This window comes from Pholis gunnellus (genome assembly GCF_910591455.1).
Source record: "Pholis gunnellus genome assembly, chromosome: 8".
In the NCBI taxonomy this organism is placed as follows: Eukaryota; Metazoa; Chordata; class Actinopteri; order Perciformes; family Pholidae; genus Pholis; species Pholis gunnellus.
This window is the reverse complement of record NC_136534.1, coordinates 24014734-24039888: the sequence shown is the minus strand read 5'-3', so window position 1 is coordinate 24039888 and position 25155 is coordinate 24014734. Positions and strand designations below refer to the sequence as shown.

Sequence of the window (25155 nt, the reverse complement as noted above, 5' to 3'; positions counted from 1 at the left end):
CCTGACTTCCTCGGTCACGTGTGCGTTATTCGTTATGACACTCGGTACGGGAACGAGATGGGCGGGGTAAGAATCGCGGCCGCCTCCGGCTCGGTCCGTGTGGGGAAATCATCAAGGTCCTCATTAGTGTTAATGAGCCGTCTCAACAAGGCAGCCGTCACACCAAGCCAAGCTAATCATCAACATCCATCATCGGTGGTGTAAGAAGTACTCTGATCCTTTAATCAAGTAAAAGTACCAATGCCACAGGTTCAATTTACTCTATTACAAGTACAATTCCTGGATTCAATATCATCTACAGAAAGTGTTGTCAGCAAAATATACTTAAAAGTAAAAGTACTCATACTGCAGATGTTAGCATTTTGCTGTTGTAGCTGCTCTTGGGACCTTTGCTGCATGTCACACCCCCATATATTAGCCCTATTCCAGCCAAAACAGCTGGAAACCCCTGGTTTCATCTGTAACCACGACTAATGTGTTAATGTGAAAACGATGACCGTCTTTATGCTCTCTGCAGGTTTCAAACTGAGAAAACGTCAGATCACCAACAAGCCGACGGGGGGGCCCGGGAACTGCCCTCACCTGGTGGAGGCGGTGCCGTGTGACGAGCCCAGCTGTTACGACTGGCGGCTGGTCGGCCTGGATCAGTGCGACCCCGGCGACGAGAAGCCGTGCGGCCCCGGCGCTCAGCTCGCTCGGGTCCAGTGTGTCAACAGCAACGGTGAGACGGGGGGGAGAATTCAGTCTCGTTGTCCACTAAGTCCACAGTATCGAGCGAAGTCCTACATGCCGCTTGCTCGTCCTTAAGAGTGCGTTGTGCTTTTAGACCAAACCTCCGTTTTGCAATAAGAAGCGCAGGTCTGACCTTGTGTGTGTGAAATCCTATATTTTTCAAGATCACCCCTCCACTGAGCCTCCAGCTCTCGCTGTACGTGAGGAGATTTCTATGGTTGGACTCCATTCAGTTCTCTCCAGACTCCTCTCGCTTCCTTCCTCCCTCTCTCTCGCTCCCTCTCTCTCTCTCTCGCTCTCCCCCCCTGCCTGTTAAACCTCTCCCACTTTAACGCTCGCTTGATTCAGCGTTGCCACCTCTCTCACGCTGTCTCTCTCATTACAGCCTTCCTCTCGCTACGCACAATTAAACCTTACTCTCTCTAAATCAAATCAATCCTCCGTGGCCACGGGTCTTGCAGTGTTTTGTGCCCTTTGCTGCTCCTGATTTTTACTGCTCCTCTTTAGGACTGTACATCTTTAATCTAAGAGTGCAGAGATGCTTTTCAGACTCCTCATTGCTTTTTCATTGGGTTGTGATTGCAAAAATATTAGACAAAATAAGGAACACATTATGGATTTTCATTTTCCCAGCGAGGTGTGGATCAAATACCATTTTTATTTATTCAGCGTGTGAAGTTGGAACGTGCCGCAGCTCTAGGATTCACATGCGGCCCCACGTGTGCTCGGTTAATCTTCATTTTACGATCGCGCTCGGTGACTTTGTTGACGTTCTCCCCTCTAGAGTAGCGGATTTGTCCTTCCAACGTCTCCCACGAATCACAGCTCGCGCGTCGACTGCAGGTATTCGGTGAAGTTGCACTGCAGGACAAACAGAGACTCTGCACTGTTTCTTTTTGCTCCCCTGACTTCGGTTGATTGACCCCCCCCCCCCCCCCCCCCCCCCCCCCTCCTCCCCACACCTCCACATTCACTCCCATATCTGATGAAAATTGATTTGTTCTGTTTGGATTTTTTTCACTCCGCTTTTCGCCTCAGAGAGTTTTCACTGCAGTGTCAGCTGTGTATTTTCTCCGACTGTGTCCCGCTCCCAGTCATAAAAGAAAAGGCCACACAGCCGGAGCCCCAGACAACAGGCGAAGGTCGATACAAATGTTATTGAAACTGGCTATTGATATTCCCCCCCGCTGACTGCCTGCCCACTTAGGCAGGGAGCTGTTTCTTCTCTGCACACGACGCACGGAGGTCTTCCTCTCGTAGTGGCTGCTCTGCTCATTCATGTTTTCCCCCGTGTGAGCCTGAAAACTGCTCGGGTCCCTTGTCACTTCTTATTGTCATGCCCTCTCCGTTCAGTCGTGATTGGTTCACTGCGTATCTGTCAAATTGACATCTTATTGCAGAGCCGAGGGCCCCGGTCGGACTTCTGAAGCTCGAGCGATTTCTCCCCCCGCTTGAAATTTCAATCCAGCCGCTGAGAGGTTTACATTTTCCTGCATGCGTCACTTAGAGGACGAAATATTCACTGCTTAGCAACATAGAGGCAGATGTGGGTTAATACAGTCCACTTATGGCTGAAGCTCATCAATAAAACATCGACCACGGTGTAAAAATGTGGGAATCCCATGCGAGTTTGCTCCTCCCAAGTTCAACGGCACTTTAGTATCGAGATTTGCTCAAGTGCATCAATATGAATATATAATATATAACATAAAAAGGTTAAAGATCAACTGTCATGTCGATCTGGAAGAAATAAGTGAGATGTTTTGAATTATTTCACGTAGATGGAGGAATATCGGACGTGTGGTTTAAATGCTGTTGGCTATTTGTGCTGCTTGGATTTCGAGTCTTTACGGGTTTATCGATGCGGTCGGTGATTAAACATTATTTGCAACTAAGTTTGGATTTTAAGCGGCACAAGGCAACTTAACAGCCCGGGGATTAGAATAGACGGCAGGAAATAACTGTCTGACGTAATTACTTGCTTTAAAATCTTTGAATGAATCCTCGGTCTCACAAATCTGACCTGTTTTAAGATTGTTTTAAATCAAAGAGTATCACATGAAAAGAACATTGGGTCACTTGTTTCCGGACAGAACAGTCTCGTCCTGCTCTTTAGGAAACTGTTTGTTGTTGCCTTTACTGGGTGTTTCAGATCTACACTTCTTTAAGGCAGATTTGTTGCTTCTTGATCCAGTTTGGTGAATATCCTTCCTCAGTTGTCTCGGGGAGAACAGCCGTCTTAAGAAAACGAGCACGTCTCTAAATATGAAAACGGGCCGCGTGCTTGACATCACGCCATCAATTAAGACGCTCAGCTGTTCGTCTTCTCAGCTCTCTTTACTGACGTATAGTTCGATGGTGATAATCTAATTCCTGCGATGAAGTTTTTGAGCCCTCAGGTTTATTCTCATTGCCAAAGTTACCTCCCAGTGTTTCATCAACTGACGAGTAAAATCAACACGTTTTCACTCAGCGCTTCATCAGGTTCATTTAGTTTTAGGTCGTGGATTCATTCTTTAATTCTTTGCATGGTAATACAATGTGCTAATATCAGGGCAGTACTATCACAAGAGCATCCCCTGGTATCGTCAGCAATGGCCTGAAAGAAAAGGTCCTCATCTGCTAAATATCATGAAAATAATGAAAAGTGAACATACTGTGATATAATACCTGGAAACACAGATGGTGTCGCCTGAGTTACAACACTTACCCATAAACACATATGGAATTGATATGGAAGTAATAACCATTAATTAAATGCACGAACCGAACCACCTGTCTCGGCTTTCAATATAAAACTTTTACATTTCCGTCCAGAGTCGTTACCTGGAAACACAGATGGTAGTTTCTCAGTAACAAAGTTTACCCGGAAACACATCTGGAATTTTAAAATGAATAACCAATAAACCAAGTTTGGAAAGTCTAAACCATCTGTTTCGACTTCCAACAGAAGACTTCAGGCCCGAAGAAAAGCCAAAACAAAGGAGGCATTAGCTGGAAACACAGATGGACGTTTCTGTGTAATAAATGTGATTAGTGGCTTTCTCCTTCATTCTAAGCCTCAGTTTCTGCAACATGTTATGCTAATTACTGAGGTTGACTTCTTGAAACCTCATCAGTATTAAACATGATGAAAATACTACTTCAATATCATTAGCAAAGTATGCTCGTCACTTTATTAAATTATATATGTTCTTATATTAATTACCCATTATTATCGGAGCAGATTAAATTCCATTCTGCAACGGCGTACAAGAACCGTTGTAGGGAAAAATAACTAAATAAAATAAAAGAGGGGGGGGGGTTAATAATCAGAGAAATACCTCAGAATTTAATATTCCCAGAGAGTATAAAGTCAAACATTTGCGAGAAAAAACTCCGACAGTAAAGTCACAAATTTATGGAAAAAAACAACTCAACTGGCAGATTTTCTTTTGTGAAGGAACCACATTGCATCACCCCCAATTACTTTAAAATGCACCCTCAGTCCATCCTTCTTTCTTCCCTCCCAAATTTGACCGTGCTCTCTCTTCTGTCCCCGTTTTCCTCAGGCGAGGAGGTGGACAGGAACCTCTGCACGTCTTCCCCGGCCCCAGAGCCCGTGCCCTGTCAGGTGCCTTGCTCAAGGGACTGCGTGCTCAGTGATTGGACACCCTGGTCTACTTGCTCCCAGACCTGCTCCAGCAAGACCATCGAGGGGAAGCAGATGAGAACGCGCTCCATCCTGGCCTACAACGCCGGGGAAGGTGAGTCTCACTGCACCACCGCGCATGGAAATGTATGCAGATGAGGCTCGGATATTGGCTTAGTCATGGCCTTTCAAGTCGTCCTTCGCTGTCACTCACTGAATGTCTGGATTTCACACTTGTCTGCGTGTGCATTTGTCCTTATCTCAAACGGTCTGCTTATCACTCCTGGTGATTATTTCTGTTGGTCCGTCTCCTCGCCCGACACTTCTTTTTTTTATCTGTCTCCAAGATCATTCCTCCGCTGCTTTAAATCTCTGTGTGCGTCCGCTTGTCTTTCTTTTTGTCAGGTCTCCAAACATTTTCCTGCGTCTTATCTCTGTGTGTGTGTGTGTGTGTGTGTGTGTGTGTGTGTGTGTGTGTTTGTTTTCCTCACAGTCACATCGATGGTTTTGGCCTGGATCACAGTGATGGAGGGTAACAGCTGTGATTAAGAGTTAGCTTTTAGCTTCTAGCTTTGTGTCGACATGTTGCTAAATTTAAATTGTCAGCTTGTTTTGTGTTTTTTAAAACCCGCAGAATCCAAACAGCTTTAGGGTGACTTGTAATTGATTTAGATTTTAGTCGTTGGCCATGTATGAAATAGCTTGAATGTGTTGTCTTGTTCTCTGTTGTTCTGCAGTGGTATTACTTTATGTACTGCATGTACTCACCCTGTCACATTAACATATTTCATATCTGTATTCATCAAAGGTCTCACTCGGGTGCCAAAGTTTCCAGAACTTTTTGGTAAATCTTTGACGTTAGACTAGCAATGCGGTAGCTGTATTTGTAGTAGTTTTAGAATGGAAATCACCTCACACTGTATCCCGCGGTCTGTTCAGACACACATCTTTGTGACATACTCAACACACACATTCTCAAGAAGGATACCTGAAAGAGGCTTTTGTCTCTCCACCAGGTTCCCCCCTGCGGTGTAGATTATCTGATTAGATTTTGAGCTCTTTAGCAGATTCCGCAGCTCCTGTGCTGCATATTGATGAAGAACAAAACATATTGAAACTACAGGAACTCCTCGAAGCTTTAAGACACAAGGGTTCATATTAATAAGCAACCGCCATACGTTGGCATAGGATTATGTGCTAATGAATACATTTATATGCCTAATTAATGACCGTTTTAGCATAACTGCTTGCATTTAATTCCACAGTGAATATTATGGGACTTTATGACGCTCAAGTGCCTCTTACTCTTTCAGTCGAGGGATAGACGAGACGCATGCTAAGTGAGAGCTGCTCCACTTTGTGAGTGAGCCGGCAGACCGTACTTTATCCTGCAGCAGACATGAAGACACGAATAACTCTCATTCGCTGCTTTTTCTTTGTTTTTTGCGGGGGGGGGGGGGGGGGGTTCAGTAAGCTTTATATTTTCCCCATTGTCCAACATGCAGCTTTTTCTAGCATCGCCGTCGTTGTTAGTCAGCTAAGCTTTCATGGCGCAGTCAGCACACCGGTATAGTCATGCTCGGTAGCCATTAGGCTGAGACTCGTCTGAGTCGGCAGTCTGTGATTCAGACCCCACTGTGTGTTTTTCGCCGCCGCTCATTACGGAGCTGGATCTCTGTCAACTCCGGCGGCGAAATACAGGTGTGGAGGACCCCGCAGTCCCACAGCTCCTCTCAATCTCTGCTGAAAGCCCTAAGTGTCGGCAAACAGAAGTGGGCTCCATCGACACAACCGACTGACTGGTGACTGAAAAGAGAAGTGAGAGGGAGAAAAACAAGTGGTGCACTGAACGTCTGACCTGTTACTTGCAGTTATGAGATGCCTGCATGCAAAGAGCTCCTTTATACAGTATGTGAACACTCTGATGTGTCTGTAGTGTGAGCAATACCTAAAATATAAGGAGATTAAATGAGCATAGAACCTCTCTAGAAGTCACAATCAGTGGCACACACGTTGTATTGAACTGTGTGGAAGCCAGACTGCCGAACGAAGTTAATGACATAAACATTTTCTTAATGATTAAATGAAGCACCCTTTAAGCAAGAACTTGAATTAATAAAACAACACATACATATGTGCATACGTGGCTGTATTCAGAGTTGGCGACTTAAGATCGTACAGTACATTCAGCAGGCGTGTGGAAGGTTATCTGTATTCAGACTTGTGCTTTTCAGGAGCTTAAAGTGATTCTTGCGAGCGTAGCTGCTCCAATTTTACGTACAAGGTCTGAAGGCTGTTGGAAGTATTTGTCAAACAATGGAGCACTAAAGGGAACTCTCATCATAAAGAGGTTCAATGTGAGTGAACGTAGGTTTTTATTCAGTGGGTCACACACATTCAGCAGTTTCAAGTGGTAAAAATAAATCTGTTAACAACATTTGAAGACGGGTGTGCTGGATTTTTATATATCTCCTTTCTGCAGCGTGCATCCCAGAGGGAGAAATGTGCTTCAGCTGCAAGTCTGAATAGAAGATAAGTGTGGCCACTATTTGGACAGCGGGACAAGCAGTTGAATTTTGAGTTGCATATTTATATTAGTAGTCACTAGTCGGTTATTGTGACTTGTGTTTCTGACCATTCATCAAATGTTCAGACCCTTTATGAGCTCTGTTCCGGAGGGAAATCTCCGGCTCTTCAGCTGCCAAATGTTCCATTATGTCGGGTCCTTTCCGTGATGCTGTGGCAAAAACAAGCGCTTGTAAAGGACGCTGACGGATCTGAATTGCCGGATGCGATCACGTTGCAGCCTGTTTCATGGCTGCCAGCTGCAGCGCTCTTGCTCAATACTGGACCAGTTTCAAAAATTGTTTTCCCCCATTCTTCACTTAGACACAAAAACATGGGAAAATAAAGTCCAGTTTGAAAAGTTCCCCTTGAAGTCCACTTTTCATCTTGGCTGTGTTTTGGTGTTTCTCAGGTGGCGCCCTGTGCCCCAACAGCAGTTCCCTCCAGGAGGTGCGGAACTGTAACGAAAACGCCTGTACAGTTTACCACTGGCAGACGGGGCCGTGGGGCCCCTGTACCGAGGACCCCTCTGCCTCGACCCTCAACACCTCCGCGGGTGCCCGAGCAGCAGCCGGCGGCGGCGGCGGCGGCGGCGGCGGCGGCGGCGTTCAGGGTCTCTGCTCCACGGGGATGCAGACTCGCAAGGTCATCTGCGTCCGGGTCAACGTGGGACAGGTGCCCCCCAAGAAGTGAGTTCTTTCTCTTGTGTTTCTGCTTCCTGTTGACGTTGGCGTTTCTAAACCGGTGGTGTCTGTGTTCTTGTTTTTCCAACTGCTGCAGCAGTCCTATTTAGACTCACCAGCTACTTCTCGCTCCGCTGGTTTGGAGGTGTTTATAACTGTGAAATTAGCCCTTGGAGAATTGTGTTGAAATGAAAATGGCTGAAATCCACTGGCTTTGAACTGTAGCTCTCAGTCATGTGCCATCAAGATCCAAGAGTCGGCACGTTTTCATTTCAAACTGCCGATTTTAGTGATTTGGACGACTTTATCTCAAAAAGAAGAAGAAACCAATCAGTTCAATCTCGTGCTGCCGTAGAATGGAGGACAGCTCCGGCGGTCTTTTGATGTGTGAAATGATTCTTCAATGAACCTCTTTTATTTTGGGTAGCTGCTCGATGAACAGAAAGAAAAGGTTAGAAGCACTCTTCAAGCAAGAAATTAGAAAGCCGTTCTTACAATGTGAGGTCAAAGAGCGATCTGTGAGCATCTGTTAGCGAGGAAACATTAAGTCCTTTATGTTTGTTGATTCGTGGTAAACTGGTAAGACAGAATGGTACATCAAGACGTGTGTGTGTGTTTGTGTTTGTGTGACATTGAAAACCAGCAGGATTAAAAACAAACAAAAGAGGAGTCAGGAGGTGAGAGACAGATGAGAGAAGCAGCAGTGTTGGGAAGGAAAGACAGCAGGAGAGTAAAGTGAGTCAGTGAGAGAAAGAAAAAGTAAACCAAGGAGACGCTGACGGAGCTGCTTGAGTAAGCAGAGCAGACTCTACGTGAAGCTAACTCCCAATTCATATCTTCCCTTCGCAGGCGACCATAGATAAATAAATAATCTGTCCGTCCCTGAAAGCATAATTAACCCTGCCGTTTTGGGCGCTGGTAATTTCTCATTGATGATAATGACGGTAATTAAATGGGATTGATACTTTAAGGCAATTTAATCATGAGGGAGATGAGAGGCAAGATGTTTGTGGTTAGCTCTGGAGACCACGCTGCATGAGGCGGATTCAAAAATATGCTGTTGAGTTGCCGTCTGCCAGACGGATCGGCTGTAGCCGGGGTGTCACTTTATGCCTGACTGATTCACCCGACAACAGAAGACAGAGGAGTTCATCTGCTTGTGTCCAAAGAAGATTGGTTATGAAAAGTCCTCCCCCAAAAAAACAAAACCGCTCCTTTAATGCATCTTTAGCTTCTGACTCTAATTCAATTCCAGCAGACTCCTCGTCCTGTCTCCCACCTCCCTGTGAGGAGAGGAAAGGCACATCAATTATTTCCAGGGTCGGAGTGTGTTTCATAGCGAGCGCCACGTGATCAAATGAAGATTAATGTCCAGTTTCAGTAGCAGCAGCTGACCCAGGCGCTGTAGTTCACACATATCAGGCTGCAGAAGAGAGGCCCAAGAACAGGATGTCTTTCATCGCATGTGTTTATTTTTTAAATCTACAATTAAAGCTCGAAAGAAGAGATGAACACAAGCCCAGCGGGGTCGGAGAGCAGCAGGGGACAAAAAGAGTTCTCAGTCGATTTGCCTCCTTTATCTTTTTGTAATAAGGGTGAAAGAACAACACGTAAAAGCGAGAGAACAGAAGGTATTTGAACAAAGTGGACTCCCCTCAGGCACCTGCTCAGCCTCTCAGCAGGCGGCGGCTGTTATTGACCTCGGCCGAGTCGGTTCGAGGTTTTGGTGTTAAGGTCACCTTTAGATATGTCAGGAGGGGTTTGACATTTTCAACCTGTCTGTAGCATTTAAACGGTGATTTATCTGACATGCAAATTAGCACAGGACAATCAGGTCATTGCATGTTTTTGTTATTGTTCCACGTTTTGCTGTAATGAATGAATCAATCTGCTGAGATCAATGTGGCAACAGACTTCAGAACAGAGTCCGTGACAGCAAACGGAACACAGAGTCAGACTGCCAGCATGTCGTGAACAAATCCCCACTTGAAAACTGCTGTTTTAAATAAACTAGGTTTGTCCAGTATCTAGGTCTGTCTTAAAACTATACTCACAGACCCATATATGTACATTGGTACACATTGGTTGCTGTAATTCCATCTGTCCATAATCTTATTAGTACCAAATTCCCACTCTCTGTTACAGCGGTGTAACAGTATGTACGAAAAAGAGGCTGGACGGCGAGTCTTTCTCCTCACAGCGTTCAGGCCGCTTCACTGCAAATTCAGACTGCGTCAAAGTGATAACGAATGCTGTAGAGTGTTATCGCTGCGTATATGTGACTGAGAGAATACAGAATAAAGCATCTGGTCCGAGTGCTTCACTCCGTTGTGTCTGCCTGTTTAGTTGTAATGTTCTGTGATCTTATACTCGCGGTGTCCATGTGTTATCTGGCCTGGGGATTATATATATATATATTATCTGGGGATATATTTTTCACTTTCTTTTGAACTTTTTCTAAACAATATTTAACAGCTGAACTGTCAGCTGACAGTTTAGCCCGAAAAGTACTTGGAAGAAACCTGCAGCTTACGCTATACTACTGTAATAAAGGCATCATCGCTATGACAGTGGAGTTGTAGCATTAATGAGGTTTGGAGAATCCGTCTTTGTTAAATACAGTCAAGCACATGCTAAATGTCCTGGGTCACAGGTATTTCTTCTGAGAAAGATATCAATCCCCAGAAATTTCAAACCAAACTATACATATGACTATAAAACGCTTTATTCACAGGCTGTATTTTGCTTGTAATTGAAGAATGTGGAAAAGAAATAAACTGAACCCAACAAAGAATGGTCCACTATGGTTTGGGCACCAGAGAAACCATTGAAGTTTCCTTCAATAGGATAGAATGACAGTCTGTCAGACAGGAGTCTCTTTATCGACTTCTTTCTACCTTCATGGACCGGTGGTGCTGTCCGTGGTGCTGAAGAAGACTGCCTTCATGCAACCCCAGCACAGGTTATTATGTCCCTTAGCATGTGCTGCGACTGTTTGTAACCCTTCAGAGATGTTGTTCAGAGTCTCTAGATGGATTTTCCTCAGGCCACTGTCACTGGCAGGGGTCCAGTAACAGGCTGTACACCAGCATGCAGACTCCCATTGTACTGTAACCCAAAGAAAAACGCAGTGTGTACAACATTGCTCATTTATTTCAGCTGTGAACACATAAAAGTTGTGGCTGCTGCACTATCTCACACACACACACACACACACACACACACACAGGACATGATTTGGACACTTCATGGGGAAATGACTTTGACTCTTCCACTCCCAATGACAAACACTGCCACCAAGATGGGTGCTATTAGTTTGATTGCCAATTAGCCACATTTGTCAGCTATAAAAGAGGTCTGGCAATCAGCACTTTGATAAGCAACTTTTCAAATCAACATGAGACAATTAACAGAGCTGGAAGAGGCCAAATCATCTGTCATTAAGATGCATGGGCATTGGTCTCAAAAGAACAGACAACAAACACATCAGATCGTTTAATATGTGGAGGGGAACGGTTCTGAAAACATAATGACAGCATGCAACAAACGCCAACTGTGTGATGAGAAAGATGAACGGAAGTCTCAAGTTGACACTGATAACTAGGATGTGATGGACACGAGCACACTTTATTACAATCGTCAAATACATAAAGTAACAGTCATGAACTTTCAGTGTCTCGCTCAAGGACACCTCGACATGCGCTCCAAAAAGAAAAGTTTTTCTTTCTCTAAATCAGTCTAATTCCCACCAGAAACACTCTCAGACATAACCGAGAACTGACACATTGTATACAACCCTTTACTTTATAAGATCCCCATCCTGATTCAAACATCAAGATCCCAAAAAATGTAGAACTGAAAGATTGAAAGATTACTAGAGCCCCCCATCACTCAGTTAGTTGCCACTATTCTGTCAGTCCATCAATCATTTAAGACAAAAAAGACAAATAATGCCTAATTTCAGCCCCTCAATTGTAAGAATAGTCTCCCTTTAGTGTTACATAAGATCATGAGCTGAATGTCTTTTGGTACGAGACTGTAAGAACTTGATATGATCTGCCTGAACTACTGTATCAAAAACTGTTTGGGGAACTTTTCAATACTACTGAGAGTTAAATGAGTTAATCAGGAGAATAATCTTAATAATAATAATAATTTACTAGTAGTGTTTGGCAGCTTTAATTTACTCACTACGAGTATAAAGAACAGCTTCTGTGCTGCTTGTCTGTTAAACCCATCCACGTCTATACTAGACGGGCAGAGCCACTGACGTAGTATAAAAAGCAACAAAGTCTGCTTAGAACAGACGGGGATGGAGGTTGGATCGGTCAAACAAACACAGGACTTTCACTCAGGAGGCCGCTGTTAAAGTTGACTTATTTTACTATAGTTTAGTTACCCAACTTCTGTACTTATGAACACCAGTCACATAACTTATTTAAACCCCAACCACAATCTTTTCCTTAGCTGAGCCAAGTACTTTTGTTGCGTGAGTAAGCTTAAAACATAAATAACCCTATTTTGAAAGTACACCATGCATGTAACGGGCAGAATCTGACACGCCTTTCCTGACACGTTTAAAACTGCCGTTAATGAGTTTTCTATCGGGTCAAAGTTTGAAAGTGTAGAGCCACTGACTAAGCTGCGGTATTTGATGAGTTCTTTCATGCGTTGGGAGTGAGACTTTACTTTCATCCCCTCTGGCCCTGTATGGAAGCATCTGAACATTATATTCCTCCACTCATTTATTCAGGTGTTTCCTCAAACTTCTCACCTTGGTTATAGTTAAGTAAAGGTTGTGGTCTTTCATGAAAGCTTGTGTTACTTTTCTACCACCCCTGTAGATTTGGCAGACCACTACGGCACTTTTTAAATTTATTTTTAAAGCCCATTTCTTGACCAAAGCGTAAAGATGCAACAGCTCTGCCTTCCTGGACCATCTGTTGCTCAGATGCAGTGTTTACTCGACTGCACTCAGGAGTGACTCGATATAGTATTTTTGTTTGTTTTGTCTACGCCGCGTGTCTTCATCTGGCAGGTAGTCTTGATCACTGCACCCAGGGGATCCCAGCGGAACAAACAAACATGGCCGCCTGCACCCTGCATATGCAGATGTGCCCCGTCTCCTTCATCGATGGATCTGAGCTGTCTTCCTCCCGCAGCCTGAGGCAGTGAACCTCTCAGAGCGCATGACACACACACACACACACACACAGACATAAACACTAACTGTCAAAGCCCAATAGAAACGGGAGACACAACAGAGACAAATATGTCAGGGCCTCAGGCGTGGGCTGCTATCATCCCATCGAGAAAGCTGTTGCGGTGTGAAGGGGGAAAAAAAAAAATGCTTATTGATTCTGACAGTCTGTGTGCAGAATGGCACCAAATGTGTGTTTGTATAATCACATAGATGCTGTGGAATTTGGGGGAAAAGGGAAACTGAATGATTCATGGTTATGATGTTCGACATCAGCGGTATTAAGCCCGGTCGATCATCTCCCTGTCGTGTTTTGTAATGGAGGCTGCGTCTGCTCCCTGTTCTTGACTGTGATAGATAGCTTGAAGCCCTCGAGAAGGAGGCCAGAGACACCACTGAAAGGGTTCTCGAAGAACCGCAACCGTTTCATTCTAAATTAAACAAATGATGTTTTGTTCTGTAGTCCGTTATTTTGATAATTAAATTAATTAGGCCTTATCTTCTCCCACCAGACCTTGTTTTTTTTCTTGTGCACTCTCTTAAAACTACTGACAGTTCGTTGCTTTGAGTCTCCTCTCTTCATCCTGCATCAACCATCTGCTCCTTTTTCGGAAAACAGCCTCTCGCCGAACAGATTACTCGCCGCGCTAATAGCAGCAAGCGAAACAGAAGCATTAGCCTGGCTGCCCGTCTTAATGTTGTGCTCTGGGACGAGCTCGTCCCCGCCTCGCTACAAATCATGACATTTAAAGATCATTATGAGATTGTGACACTGACTGGAACCGGCGAGTCAGTTAAAACCACACGCCGTTACTGGAAGGCTTCGTTCATTTCAATGCTGGTGCGATAAACACACACACACACATGAAGTGTTGAGAGAGCAGTCAGGGAAGGATGAGATACCACAAAATGTACATATAATGATAAATGCATTAATGACCCCCACGGTCCTCCAGCCAACCATTGTGTTGGCCAGTGTTGTGGTCCGCCAACAAACGTGGCCTGTTGTTTCCAAAAACTGGAATATAATTGAATTTTAATCATCAAAATTTGGACAATACCCATCATTAGTGGGGCTACAATATAATTGGACTAAGAGAGGAAACAAAAGGGGAGTTTCTCTCTGTAGTAACTCTAAAGCACAAAAGGATTATAGGGAACCAAATCAAGAGAGAGCTGAAGTTAATAATAACATTTACATTAAAAGAACAGGAAAGCACCCAGTCCTGTTCACCTTATCGACCCAGATCTAAATGTACCAACTGATCTTATTTAGGCTCTCCTGGGATTTGTGCCAATCCCAGCATGCAGCTGACACCAGACTGTAAGCAAGCTAACACATAGACAAACAGCCACACTTCACATTCATGATTTAGAGTCTCCAGTGAGAGAGAGAGAGAGAGAGAGAGAGAGAGAGAGAGAGATTCAAAACCAGGACAGAACAGCAGAGTTTGTTTCAAATGATTAAATAGCAACAGTACCTGTCTCATTCATAAATATGCACGCTGTGTGTGTGTGTTTATTCAAATTCACTTAAAGAAGAATGTAAAGCTTTATTTAAATGGTCGTAGGTTTGGTTTCAACATTGACACACATTAAGCTAACCCGTTACATCTTGAGCGTAAAACCTTCTGCACATTCAACACATTTCCCCCGTATCTGTGGTCTCTAGATGACGAGTTTAAATATTTATTTGTACAATATTGCAAGAACCTTGCCCTATAAAACCGAAACCAGCACAACACCTCTGATCAGGCTTAACATCTCACCATTGTGAAGCTTTAAAGATCACCACCTCTGAGAAAGTGCAGGCTAAATCCACTTTATCATGAATATTTCAAACTGCATTTCAAAGCCCCAGAGCCCAGAGGAGAGACGTGCACGCTTTCTGACACTCGTGGTCGGCTGTGGAGAGCTCTGCAGCTGTTGAATTGATCATCATCGCTTGTAGAAATCCAGGATAACACAACAGAGCGTCAATAGTTTCCTATATCTTCTAATATGCTGTACATATATGTATATATAGCCCATCAACATATAGTTTTAGTGAGTAGAATCACTGCAGGGAATACGACTGTGCTGTCAGGTGCACAGAGCACACGTTGCTCCACACACAGTCTGAGTCCTACAGTCACCGCAGCGCCTCAGATAGCTGTCAGTTTCAAGCGGCTTCACGTCATCCAGATGCAGGTGGCGCTGGGCTTTTTAGAAAATACCCTCATAGCTACAGCCATGCTGCTCAAACCAGAGGCGCTGTGTGTGTGTGTGTGTGTGTGTCTGTTCACTGCAAGGACAATGCAAACAAGTTTGCTCGAATATTGGTGAAGACAATTATTTCCTTTTTTTAAACTTGGATTAAAAACGGGGTTACAAAGACTTGACAGTCGCAACATGCAATTATATATTTAGATATTAAAGATAAGCAGAACATGTTTAAAGTATCAAGGAGGCATCAATCAAATGCCTTTTAAGAATGAGTTGATCTTGATATGATTGATCACTAAACAGAGAAACGTTCTGGAGGAACTTGGAAGTGTTATGTAGCTGCTCTTTGGTTTGTTTTTTCCTATTGTGTTGCATTAAAACCTGGAATTAGATTAAATTAAATTTTATTTTGATTCATGTAATGGACCTACACAACAATAAGTCAAAATTGATGAAGTGAGATGATAACGCATACGTGTATATATTCACCTCCTTTGCTATGAAGCCCGTAGATGAGATCTGGTTCTACCGATTACCTTCAGAAGTCCCCTGTTAAATAAAGTCTGCTTGTGTGCAATCAAAGCTCCACATGTTCTGTCACACGATCTAACGGAGCACCGTTAAGTCCATTCATTAGAAAATGGAGAGACTAGGGGACCACAACAAACCTGCAAAGAGAGAAACAAAACCAACAGCAGGATAGGAGGGCATTAATCAGAGAAGCAACAAAGGGACCAGATAAACCTGAAGGAGCTACAAAGCTCCGCTGCGTAGATTGGAGTGTCCATAACACCACTTTAAGCCTACGCGCCACAGAGCGGGGCTGTACGGAAGAGTGGCCAGAAAAAAAGACAAGAATACTGCTCGGTGTTCGCCGGAGGCATGCTCAGCTGGGAATAAGGAATGACCCCTCGGTTTCTGGAACCCAACTTTGAGTTGGAAGCCTTGGATGAAAATAAGTCATTTCGCTGTGATTTGAATTGCGAATTTTATTTTGGACTAGATGGCAATAACCATTTAGAGCTGTCATCTGCAGCTTTAATACAGAAAATGACCTCTAGAGGCATTTTCTGATCTGATGCCACTCGACAGGACATCAGTGTCTTCAAAGTGTCCGTTACAAAACTGATGTATGGGACTGTTTAACGGTCTGTTCACTGGGGTTACGGTTCGGTTAGGTTTAGGCTAGGGCTGCATGATTTTTAAAAAAAATATCTAATTGAGATTATTTTGATGATTGCGATATTATGGGGAATGATAATTCTTACATCTTTGTTCTCATTTTCATTGAAAATCATATTAAAATGATTACGGTGTGATTTTTGCAGGGATCTGTGGAATTTGATGTGTAAGCCAGGACATCTCTGCAGCAAGACAATATTTAATTTAAAACAGTATTTTGACACATTTTGCCTTTTAACAAATATTGTGCCTCATGCGAATTGGAAACTTGTGATTTCGATAAGGACTCTGATTAATTGTGCAGCCCTAGATGAAGCAGAAAACATACTTGGTTCAGAGTAGAGAAAGATGGTGCTCGTGGCTGCATGAAGGAGACACCATACTCTGTCTCAAAGTCATGAGTCTTTGTTTGCTCAATCCTCTGTTTGCTCAATCTTCTGAGAGATGACTCATAATTCAAAAGCACCAGAAGTCCCTCCTCAGCCAGCACAAGTTGCTTTTGGCATTTAGACCAACGAGCATTGCTGTTGTTTCCGGGTGAGGATGTTTGCTTGTGTTTGTGTGTGAGTGAGAGGGAACGCCGAGAAGGTGAAATGTAAAAAGGCACTTCAGAGATGAGTCTGTTCGTCCTCTAGTCTGGTATTCAGAGCGTGTCCCGTCTGGATCAAAGGCCAAAGTCAAGCCGTATAACTGTTTTATCTAAATAGCAATATTGTTTTATTGCCCGTGTACTTTCCAGATCTTACACAAGTGGTAAATTGTGGCTCGTCCTCAGACGCTACCGTTTTCCTGTGGCGGAGGGATATTAACAAGGTCAAAGGTTTAATCCCCTCTTTTGTCAAAGAGCTCTTGGAGTCACATCATGTACCAGCTCTGCCTCTGATCCCTCATGATGTCTCAAAGCCGGAGGGGAATCTTCAAGGAATCACGAATCAATAAGCAGAAGAAATACAACATGTGTCATGTACGACATGTACGAGTCATGCTGCGTTTAAAAAGATTAATAAAAACAACGAACAAAAACAAAACACTTTGCAGAAGACTTTAGGGATCACTTGCAACGACAACAAACTCAAGAAAATCTGATTTACATTTGTTTGATGTGAAATTTGAATGTCTCAGCAATATGTTTCAGATATTAGCTCAGGGTTTCATAATTTGAGAATGATTTGATTACTACCAGCCAATAAAACTTCCTCAATATCCTAATTATTGATCAACAATCTGATTTGGAGTTTTGTGGAACTGACAGTGAAGTCGCTTGAGGCCGATCAATATGAATCCAAGCTGTTAAAGGATGAACTTGTGACTAAGCTAAATAAAAAGTTGTTTATTTTGCTCTTAAATAATTCACTTCATGCAACTGCAGGTTTTGGTATCGGCCTGCTGTTTATTGGTTCGCTCGTGAAATAAATTGCTTTTCCATCTGTTCCATATACCCTTTGATTGTGTTTAGATTTTGCAGACTTCTGTCTTCGCGCTGCATTCTCTGCCGGGGGTTTCGTTGATAAAGAGCTCCATGACTCCCCACAGACTGTAGATGCTGCAGTTTATATATAACTTAGCACTGAGGTGCAGTGTAGAGATTGTTCTGCAGTCTCCGGTTCATGGGGTGGATCCTGTTGAAGTGTCCTCCAGCTAGACACCTGTTCATTCACTTCTTTACGGACGCGAGCATCCGCTGAAGGCTGAAAATGTAAATGTGTCCTCCCTCTGCTGCAGCCGGCATCCGGGACCATTCACTTGTATGAAGACACCAGAGGATTTGTTCCGCTCGAGAGGGATTTAGCTCTCTGTCCAATGGTATTAAAAATAAATCTCTCCTCGCGTCGCTGGTGCATTATTACATTTTCCCTGCGAGGCTCACTATCGCTTTCCCTGATAACGCCACGCTAACGAGTACGGGGCGCCCAGAGGAGAACGCTCATTCTTAGCACCATTAAACCTGACCCAGACGATCGGCCGCCATAGGATGGGGAAACGGGGGCACCATCGTCCCGCTGTGAGACCGGTGAGCAGATCACAAGAAGTCTTCCAGCAGGTCTATCTCGACCTCTTTATCGTCGCCTGGTGATATGCACGGGGGACCAGAGGTGCTTAGATGGCTGAAGATTATCCATGATAACCCTTGTTCTAAAAACCTCGGCTTGACCCCCCCCCCTACTTTGTGCCATCAATAGGATTACCACTCACTGATAGCAGAATCCATTTAAAACAAGAGAGTTTCTATGCTGAGGCTGCTCCTCTAATCTGCTGGGGCTCTGTGTGTTGCAGTTTCCTCCGCGTATAGAAATAAATGTGAATCACCCTCATGTAGACTTGCTTAACATGTCCCGCGACGCCCACATTGTTCTGTTGGGGGAGAGGACCACCTCCTCTCTATATCTTTCAAGCAGCGCGAGCCAGATGGCATACATCAGTCGTAAACTGGATGTGATTACGAAGGTTTTCATCAGTTTTTATTGCCCTAGATTGTGCCTAGAATAATTACATTCTGCATTCAAGCAATACCCAGATGGTTGGCGTGCCAAACCTCTACAGTGATATTTATTAAAGCCTTAAAACATGGTTTATATCCCGAGCAGCCACTGTGCTATCGGTCCATATATATAAGAAAGTCATTGGGGCCTGGGTGATGTTTTAGTTTCAGTGGAGCATCCATATTTCAGTTAAAGCTGCAGCAGAGCTCCGAAAGTGTTCTCAGAAGTTCAGGAGCCACAAATCGCACAGCGTGTTGTAAATATTGTATAAAATGATACTGTGTCACACACCTGTTTACCAACACGCCTGATTACAGTATAATGCTGCACCAAAGGTTAACAATGAACTGATTATACGATGAATAAAATCAACAGGGATTTGGACAATTATGATAATTTATTAACGTACAAAACATCCATTAATACGCTCTCCTCAAAGACACCGGTCTCCAGTCAGACAACTTTAACTCGCTGATCATTGAAACTCGACACACAAAATGAAACTTTTTAAGTCTTTCCATTGTTTTAACAATCACAGGTTTAAGAGTATTAAAGAGACCGATTAAGTAAATGGTTTAAAAAAGAAGTAACCAGCGTAACATTTACACCTTTCACTAACCCGGTTTGTTCGCAACGTCGAACGTGAAAAGACCCTCAGAAAGGCATACGAGTCTGCTGGGTCCTAAAACACAGAAAGGGATCAGCATTGTTGCTCCTCAGGTTCCCTTGTTTCAAAGTCAAAGCCTTCTTTTAATGTATTTTTGGTTAGATGTCTGAAAACAGGCCTGTGGTTAGAACGAGCTTCAGGGGTTTTAACTTCTTGTTCTACAACATAAAATATGTCAGCAGTTGATTTTGGAGGAATAAGGGTATTTAGTTCGACTTTCTCTAGACAGAATAATTACTCACTTCGGGAACAGTTCAACCACAGTTGTACCACACACTCAGCACATATAAATAATGTGCTTTTATAAGGAATGGGTATCAGAGAGAGCTGACTGAAACGCGTCAAGTCAATTTTATATCTACAGCCCAATATCACAAAGGACACATGTGCCTGAAGGGGCTTTACACTCTGTTCAACACACAAGCCTTCCATCTTTAGACCGTCGGTTCTGATAAGAAAAAACTCCCCAAAACCCCCTTTAAGAGGGAAGAAACCTTTAGAAAGAGCAACAGAGAAGGGATCCTCTCCCAGGACGGAGAGACAGAAAGTAGATGTGTGTACAGACTAGGCCAACATAAAATCACAGTAAATACAGATCCATGACGGTATCTTTTTTTGGTCTCAGTGTGCGGCGGCTTACACAAACACTGGTGTTTATTTTCTCTGACTGCATGTTGCCAGCACCTCTCGCTCCACAGCACACGCTGTACTTAAAGTGCTGCTTCCTGTAGGTGGTAAAGTGCAACACAGAGCAACATTACAGGACCTCGCTGCTCCACTCGCTTGTGATTTTAGATGAGGAAACCAGAACAAATAAATACAAATAAAACATAAGTGTTGCTTTAAAATGAGCAGAAATCCAAACCGTGTCGTCAGCTTTTATCTGGTGCTTTGACCGTTTTGAGGCCAAAGGGTCTGGGAGATGTAATCAGTGTTTTTTTTTGTGATTTTAAAAAGAGCGCTTTTCTTGTAGTCTGATGCTTTTCCTAAACATGCTTTCAGCATGGCTCATGAGTCATAATAACTGTGTAACAAATGAGCAACACTCTGCTGCTGTATATCAACAGAATTCAGTATTTTTGTGCCTTTTTTTTAGCTTTTCAGACCACTAGCTGGTGTGTAAAGAGTTCCCAGCAGTGTTACTTCACTGTGTGTGTGTGTGTGTGTGTGTTCTCCGTTGCCTAGGTGTCCAGACGGCCCTCGCCCCAGCACAGTGCGACCATGTCAGCTGCCCTGCAAGAAAGACTGCATCATGACCCCTTTCAGCGACTGGACACCGTGTCCTGTGACTTGTGACGCAGGTAAAGTGAAAGAAGGGGGAGTGGTGTGGAATAATACAGCCTCATACAGATCACTGAGAAGGAAGCATGTTTGTTCCCTATAAAAACAATTTAAAACCAGCTAATTGTATTTCAATTTTGTTTCATTTGATGTAGTTTTCCGCCCGGCTTCGTTTATAGCGAGGATTTCTAACACACTATTGTGATAATAAACAATAATCAATTAAACATATTGCTCTGACTCCAGCCTCAAAAGGTATACACACAGAAGCAGGTTTAAATTGACTACAGAGGCGGGACACATTCCCAACCACACAAACACTTGTCCTCACGTCTTGTTACACATAATTAATTTGACACCTCGGCGTGTAAGACAACCTTTGGGCCGACCTCTTTTGCAAGCCGACTCGCCCGGTGGCTACAAGTGTCAGCGAGCTGCGTTGTTGTTGTTGTTTTCCTGCTGCGACCGGAAAAAACACATTGTTCGGATGAGGTCACCTTTGTCGTGCAGCCACGGGCCGAGCTGGTGAGCGGACGCAAATACATTAAAATGATTTATATCCGAACATCATTACCGTCCATATTTTGGCGACCTCTTCGTGTGACACGGTGGCATAAATCTCTTTACTCCGAGCGTGCTGTTCCGTCGGCTGTGCATTTTAATTCGATGCTCTTGATATCTTCACCTTGCGCGTAGAGATTTCTCATCACCCACACACACACACACACAAAGGGTGTACAGCAGGCCGGGTTCAGGGCTATCCAGAGGCTCGTTTCATCTTAATTAACTACTTGAGGTCAAATCCACACGTGTAAACACCGTAAATTTAATCTGAGTCAATTCCAAGGTCTAATGGGATTTTCCTACATCATCGTTGTTGGCTTGATATCCTGAGTAATCAGACGTGCGTGTTGTCTACGATAGCTATCCAATTAGATTTGGCAACAGTAGTCTCTAAGTCTTCAAGGAGTATTACCACAGCAGACTACACGTAGCTTATCATTTTGACATGTTTCTCATCACTTTCCCATGCAGACATTTCTTATTTTATTCATTAACTGTCTGGGTGTGTGTGTGTTTGTGTTTGTGTGTGTGTGTGTGTTTGTGTGTGTTCAGCTGGCAACGCTGTGAAGAGAAAGCAATCAAGGAAACGTCTTACCATCCAGCTGCCATCCAACGGAGGACAGGACTGTCCAGAGGTGCTGGAGGAGGAGAAGGACTGCGAGGTCCCCAAAGTCTGTCCAGGGTTCAGGTAAAAGCTCTACGGCGATCCGATAACGGGGATTCTAGGTTTCATGTTGTTTGAATTGACAAAGTATCAGAGGGTTGATTTCAACGACCTTTATAGCATCGACCTCATCTTCCTGTATTATCAAATACGGCCGAACACACAATTGATTGTTTTGTTTGACAGTATTTGCTTGTTCTGTAATGATTTATTCTGATACAAATATGTAAATATAATATAAAGAAACACACGTGTGTACACTTGCATACTGTATCAGTTTGCTGGTATCTGCTGTATGTGTGTATTTATAGATGCACACTTTATTGTTTACTCTTTGTTGACCGGCATCATAAACAGTACAAGCTATAAAGGCTCATGGGCTAATTAACTAATTAGCTCTATCATACTAATAATTAATAGAATTAAAGAGCTAATTGTAAATATACCCGCTGTAGCTCTACGGGGAAACAATTGGTGGTGTTTAATAAGTTAGCATCATAAGCTAGCAGAAAATTTAATTACTTAAGTACAATTATGTCAAAATTGACCTTAAGTCCAGTACTCGGGTAAATGTATTTAGTTACATTCCAGCACTGCCAGACTGTGTATATTTTGACCTCCGGTTGTTTTATGAAAGAAAACTCACCACTTTATATCATGTTTAATGTTTGAACGATAAGCCGTGGGCTTTGTGAACATGTTAATGTTCCAATAATAATCTCCTGTAATATAATAATAAAACACTTATACGAGCCAAACTGACAAACTAATACTTAGAAATGTTCTGATACAGTAATACTTTTCTATACTTTCACTTTAGTGAGATTTTGAATACAGGGCGTTTACTAGTAATTGAGCATCTCTATCGTGTAGTGTCACTACTTTTTCTGAAGTAAATCATTTAAATACTTCTTTCACCACTTTGTGAGATGCTAGTTTGTTATCACCATAACTGTTGAATAGAAGTAATACTTATATTAAAGAAGTAACACAATCTGTTTGTGGTATAATACTATACATACAAATACAAGCCTGTAGTTTCATTTATGGGAAATAATTGCAATATAACTCGTAATATTGGTCTGAAAAAGTAAAATAGTTCATATGCATGACTTTATTAACTCTCATGCGTGGTAAATGATGAGATAGTGAACACTATGGATGCTTTAATATACCTTCACTGTCCTGATTTATTCCAGATGGAAAACACACAAATGGAGGAAGTGCCAGCTGGTGCCGTGGTTTCTCAGACAGGACCGTCCCGGTGCGGTGGAGACCTGCGGACCAGGACTCCAAACAAGAGGTACCGAGCCCGATCTCTCCATTTCCCATTTCCCCTCCACATCTTCCCTGAACCGCTCCTAATCGCCGTAAATTAAATCTTTTGCTCATTTCGGTGCGTCTGGAGCCCGGCCACCAAGCAGCAGACGGATGTGCCAAGGTTTAGAGAAGAGGCCAGTTTACTCAGAGCCCACGTCTAATCCTCCCACTTACACCACGCAACACAGACTCAAGTTGACACTCCTAAACACGTCAGCACTCCTTTTCTCTCTCTCTCTGGTTGTTTTTATTTTATTAAAACATTTGTTGTTATCCTCCTGAGTTTGGGAATGAAATGTGTCACAGCTCATCATGTGCCCCTCGAGACTCGTTTGACAGTTTGGCTTATTTCACTGCTGGGTTTTTTTCACCTCAGGCTCTTGTCATGAAATTTTAATCAATTGTCTCTTGTCGAAATTCGGGAGAAGATGCTGCACCTTGCCTATAGCATACGACCCGTTCACATGGGCTTCACGCATAAGTGACAAGTACTGTAAAGGAGTTGTGTCTCTCCCACTTTAAAAGCACATTTCCTCTCGCCTTTTCTTAGAGGATGGATGTGCCATGTAGTCCTGGGAGGCTTTCATAAAAATTCAATTTCAGGGGGTCACGCAGCATGATCAATTTCATTATGTTCGCGCTCCTATAGAAGGCCATTATTAGTGCTTATATTTCTGTTTCGTCTTCGCTAGCTTACAGTAATGGATGGAAGAATCAATTTATTCATGAAAATGCTTTAAGGTCTACTTTAGACATACTCACCACAACGCTATCCCAGATGTCTGGGCAGCTTTTCGCTGATATCATACCATGTGACACCTGATGTATGCACCCTCCTGCACATCTTCTCACCCCTCTGTCACTTCTTCTTCTTGACGTAAACCAAGAAAGACGCACTGTCCTTTCTGGTCTGTGTTTTCTCTGACTGTGTATTCTGTTGTTTACCTGGACAGAGGCTTTCCTTCAAGGGAAAAACACATATAACTGAAAGCATGTACACACACACACACACACACACACACACACAGACACACTCTCACAAGATAAGACGTGACCTCACACACCACCAGACGGACACACACTAAGCATAGCAGTGTCCGGGGAGGGAGGGGGGATTGATTTCTCTATGAAGGTACAGCCCTGCAGAACGTCTGCGTCACAAGACAATGAAATGTAGCTGCAACACAAGTAATACCCTTTATTGAGAGAACAAAGAATGGGATGATGCAAGCCAACACAAATTGACTTTTAGGCTTCAAACCAATTGAGGTAGAGTCTGCATTTGTGTCTGCGATGCTTATAATTGTATTTTTGTTCCCTGTGAGATGTAAGCTGAGCTATAGAGTTATAATCTATTTTTCATTGACTCTTTAGTCGCCCTCTTAAAATCTCTATTTGATGTTATGTTGCTCACCAGCGGGGGAAGACTAATTTGGATCTCTTACTGTATTTAAAGGAACAGTACAGTAGTTTCACTGGTGACAGGGAGTTGTGGGAGTTGTGTTGTGTGGCTGTGGGTGAGCTTTATCTATTCTGAGGAAATCGAGTCATGAGTCACTGGAGTATCCCTTTAAAAGTAGAAATACCAATCATGCATTTAACGTTTCTTTGAATTATTAAAGGAATAGTTTGACATTTTGGGTTAGATGAGTTAGATGGGAAGAGTGGTATTACTCAGACAGCAGCAGGTTAGCTTAGCTTAGCATAACGACTGGAAACAGGGTGAAACAACTAGCCTGTCTCAGTCCAAAAGTAAGAAAATCTGCCTAGCAACATCTCCAAAGTTCACTAATTTAGCCTCAGACTCCTCTTATTGGATTATTAATACACATAGATGCAATAACATGGAAACAGTATTAAAATGTTTTAATTTTAAAACTAGTTTATATACAGTTGTGTTGTTCACATCTAATTATATTAAACTTGACATTATGCACCATATTTCATAAGCTGCTTGTGTGTTTTGTATATAAAATGTGAA

At 43.1% G+C, this 25155-nt stretch overlaps 1 protein-coding gene across 1 annotated transcript in view; it reads left to right on the top strand.

Annotated features, from left to right (window-relative positions):
- The window catches only part of thsd7ab (thrombospondin, type I, domain containing 7Ab), a gene marked incomplete at both ends in the record, with an annotated part of 124218 nt that overhangs the window by 59142 nt on the left and 39921 nt on the right, over window positions 1-25155 (top strand). Inside the window, 6 exons of the mRNA XM_079164169.1 lie at window positions 518-721; window positions 4284-4478; window positions 7341-7617; window positions 20531-20646; window positions 21743-21878; window positions 23054-23157. Of these exons, the coding sequence (XP_079020295.1) occupies window positions 518-721; window positions 4284-4478; window positions 7341-7617; window positions 20531-20646; window positions 21743-21878; window positions 23054-23157 (1032 nt within the window). The remainder of the gene's footprint in view (window positions 1-517; window positions 722-4283; window positions 4479-7340; window positions 7618-20530; window positions 20647-21742; window positions 21879-23053; window positions 23158-25155) is intronic.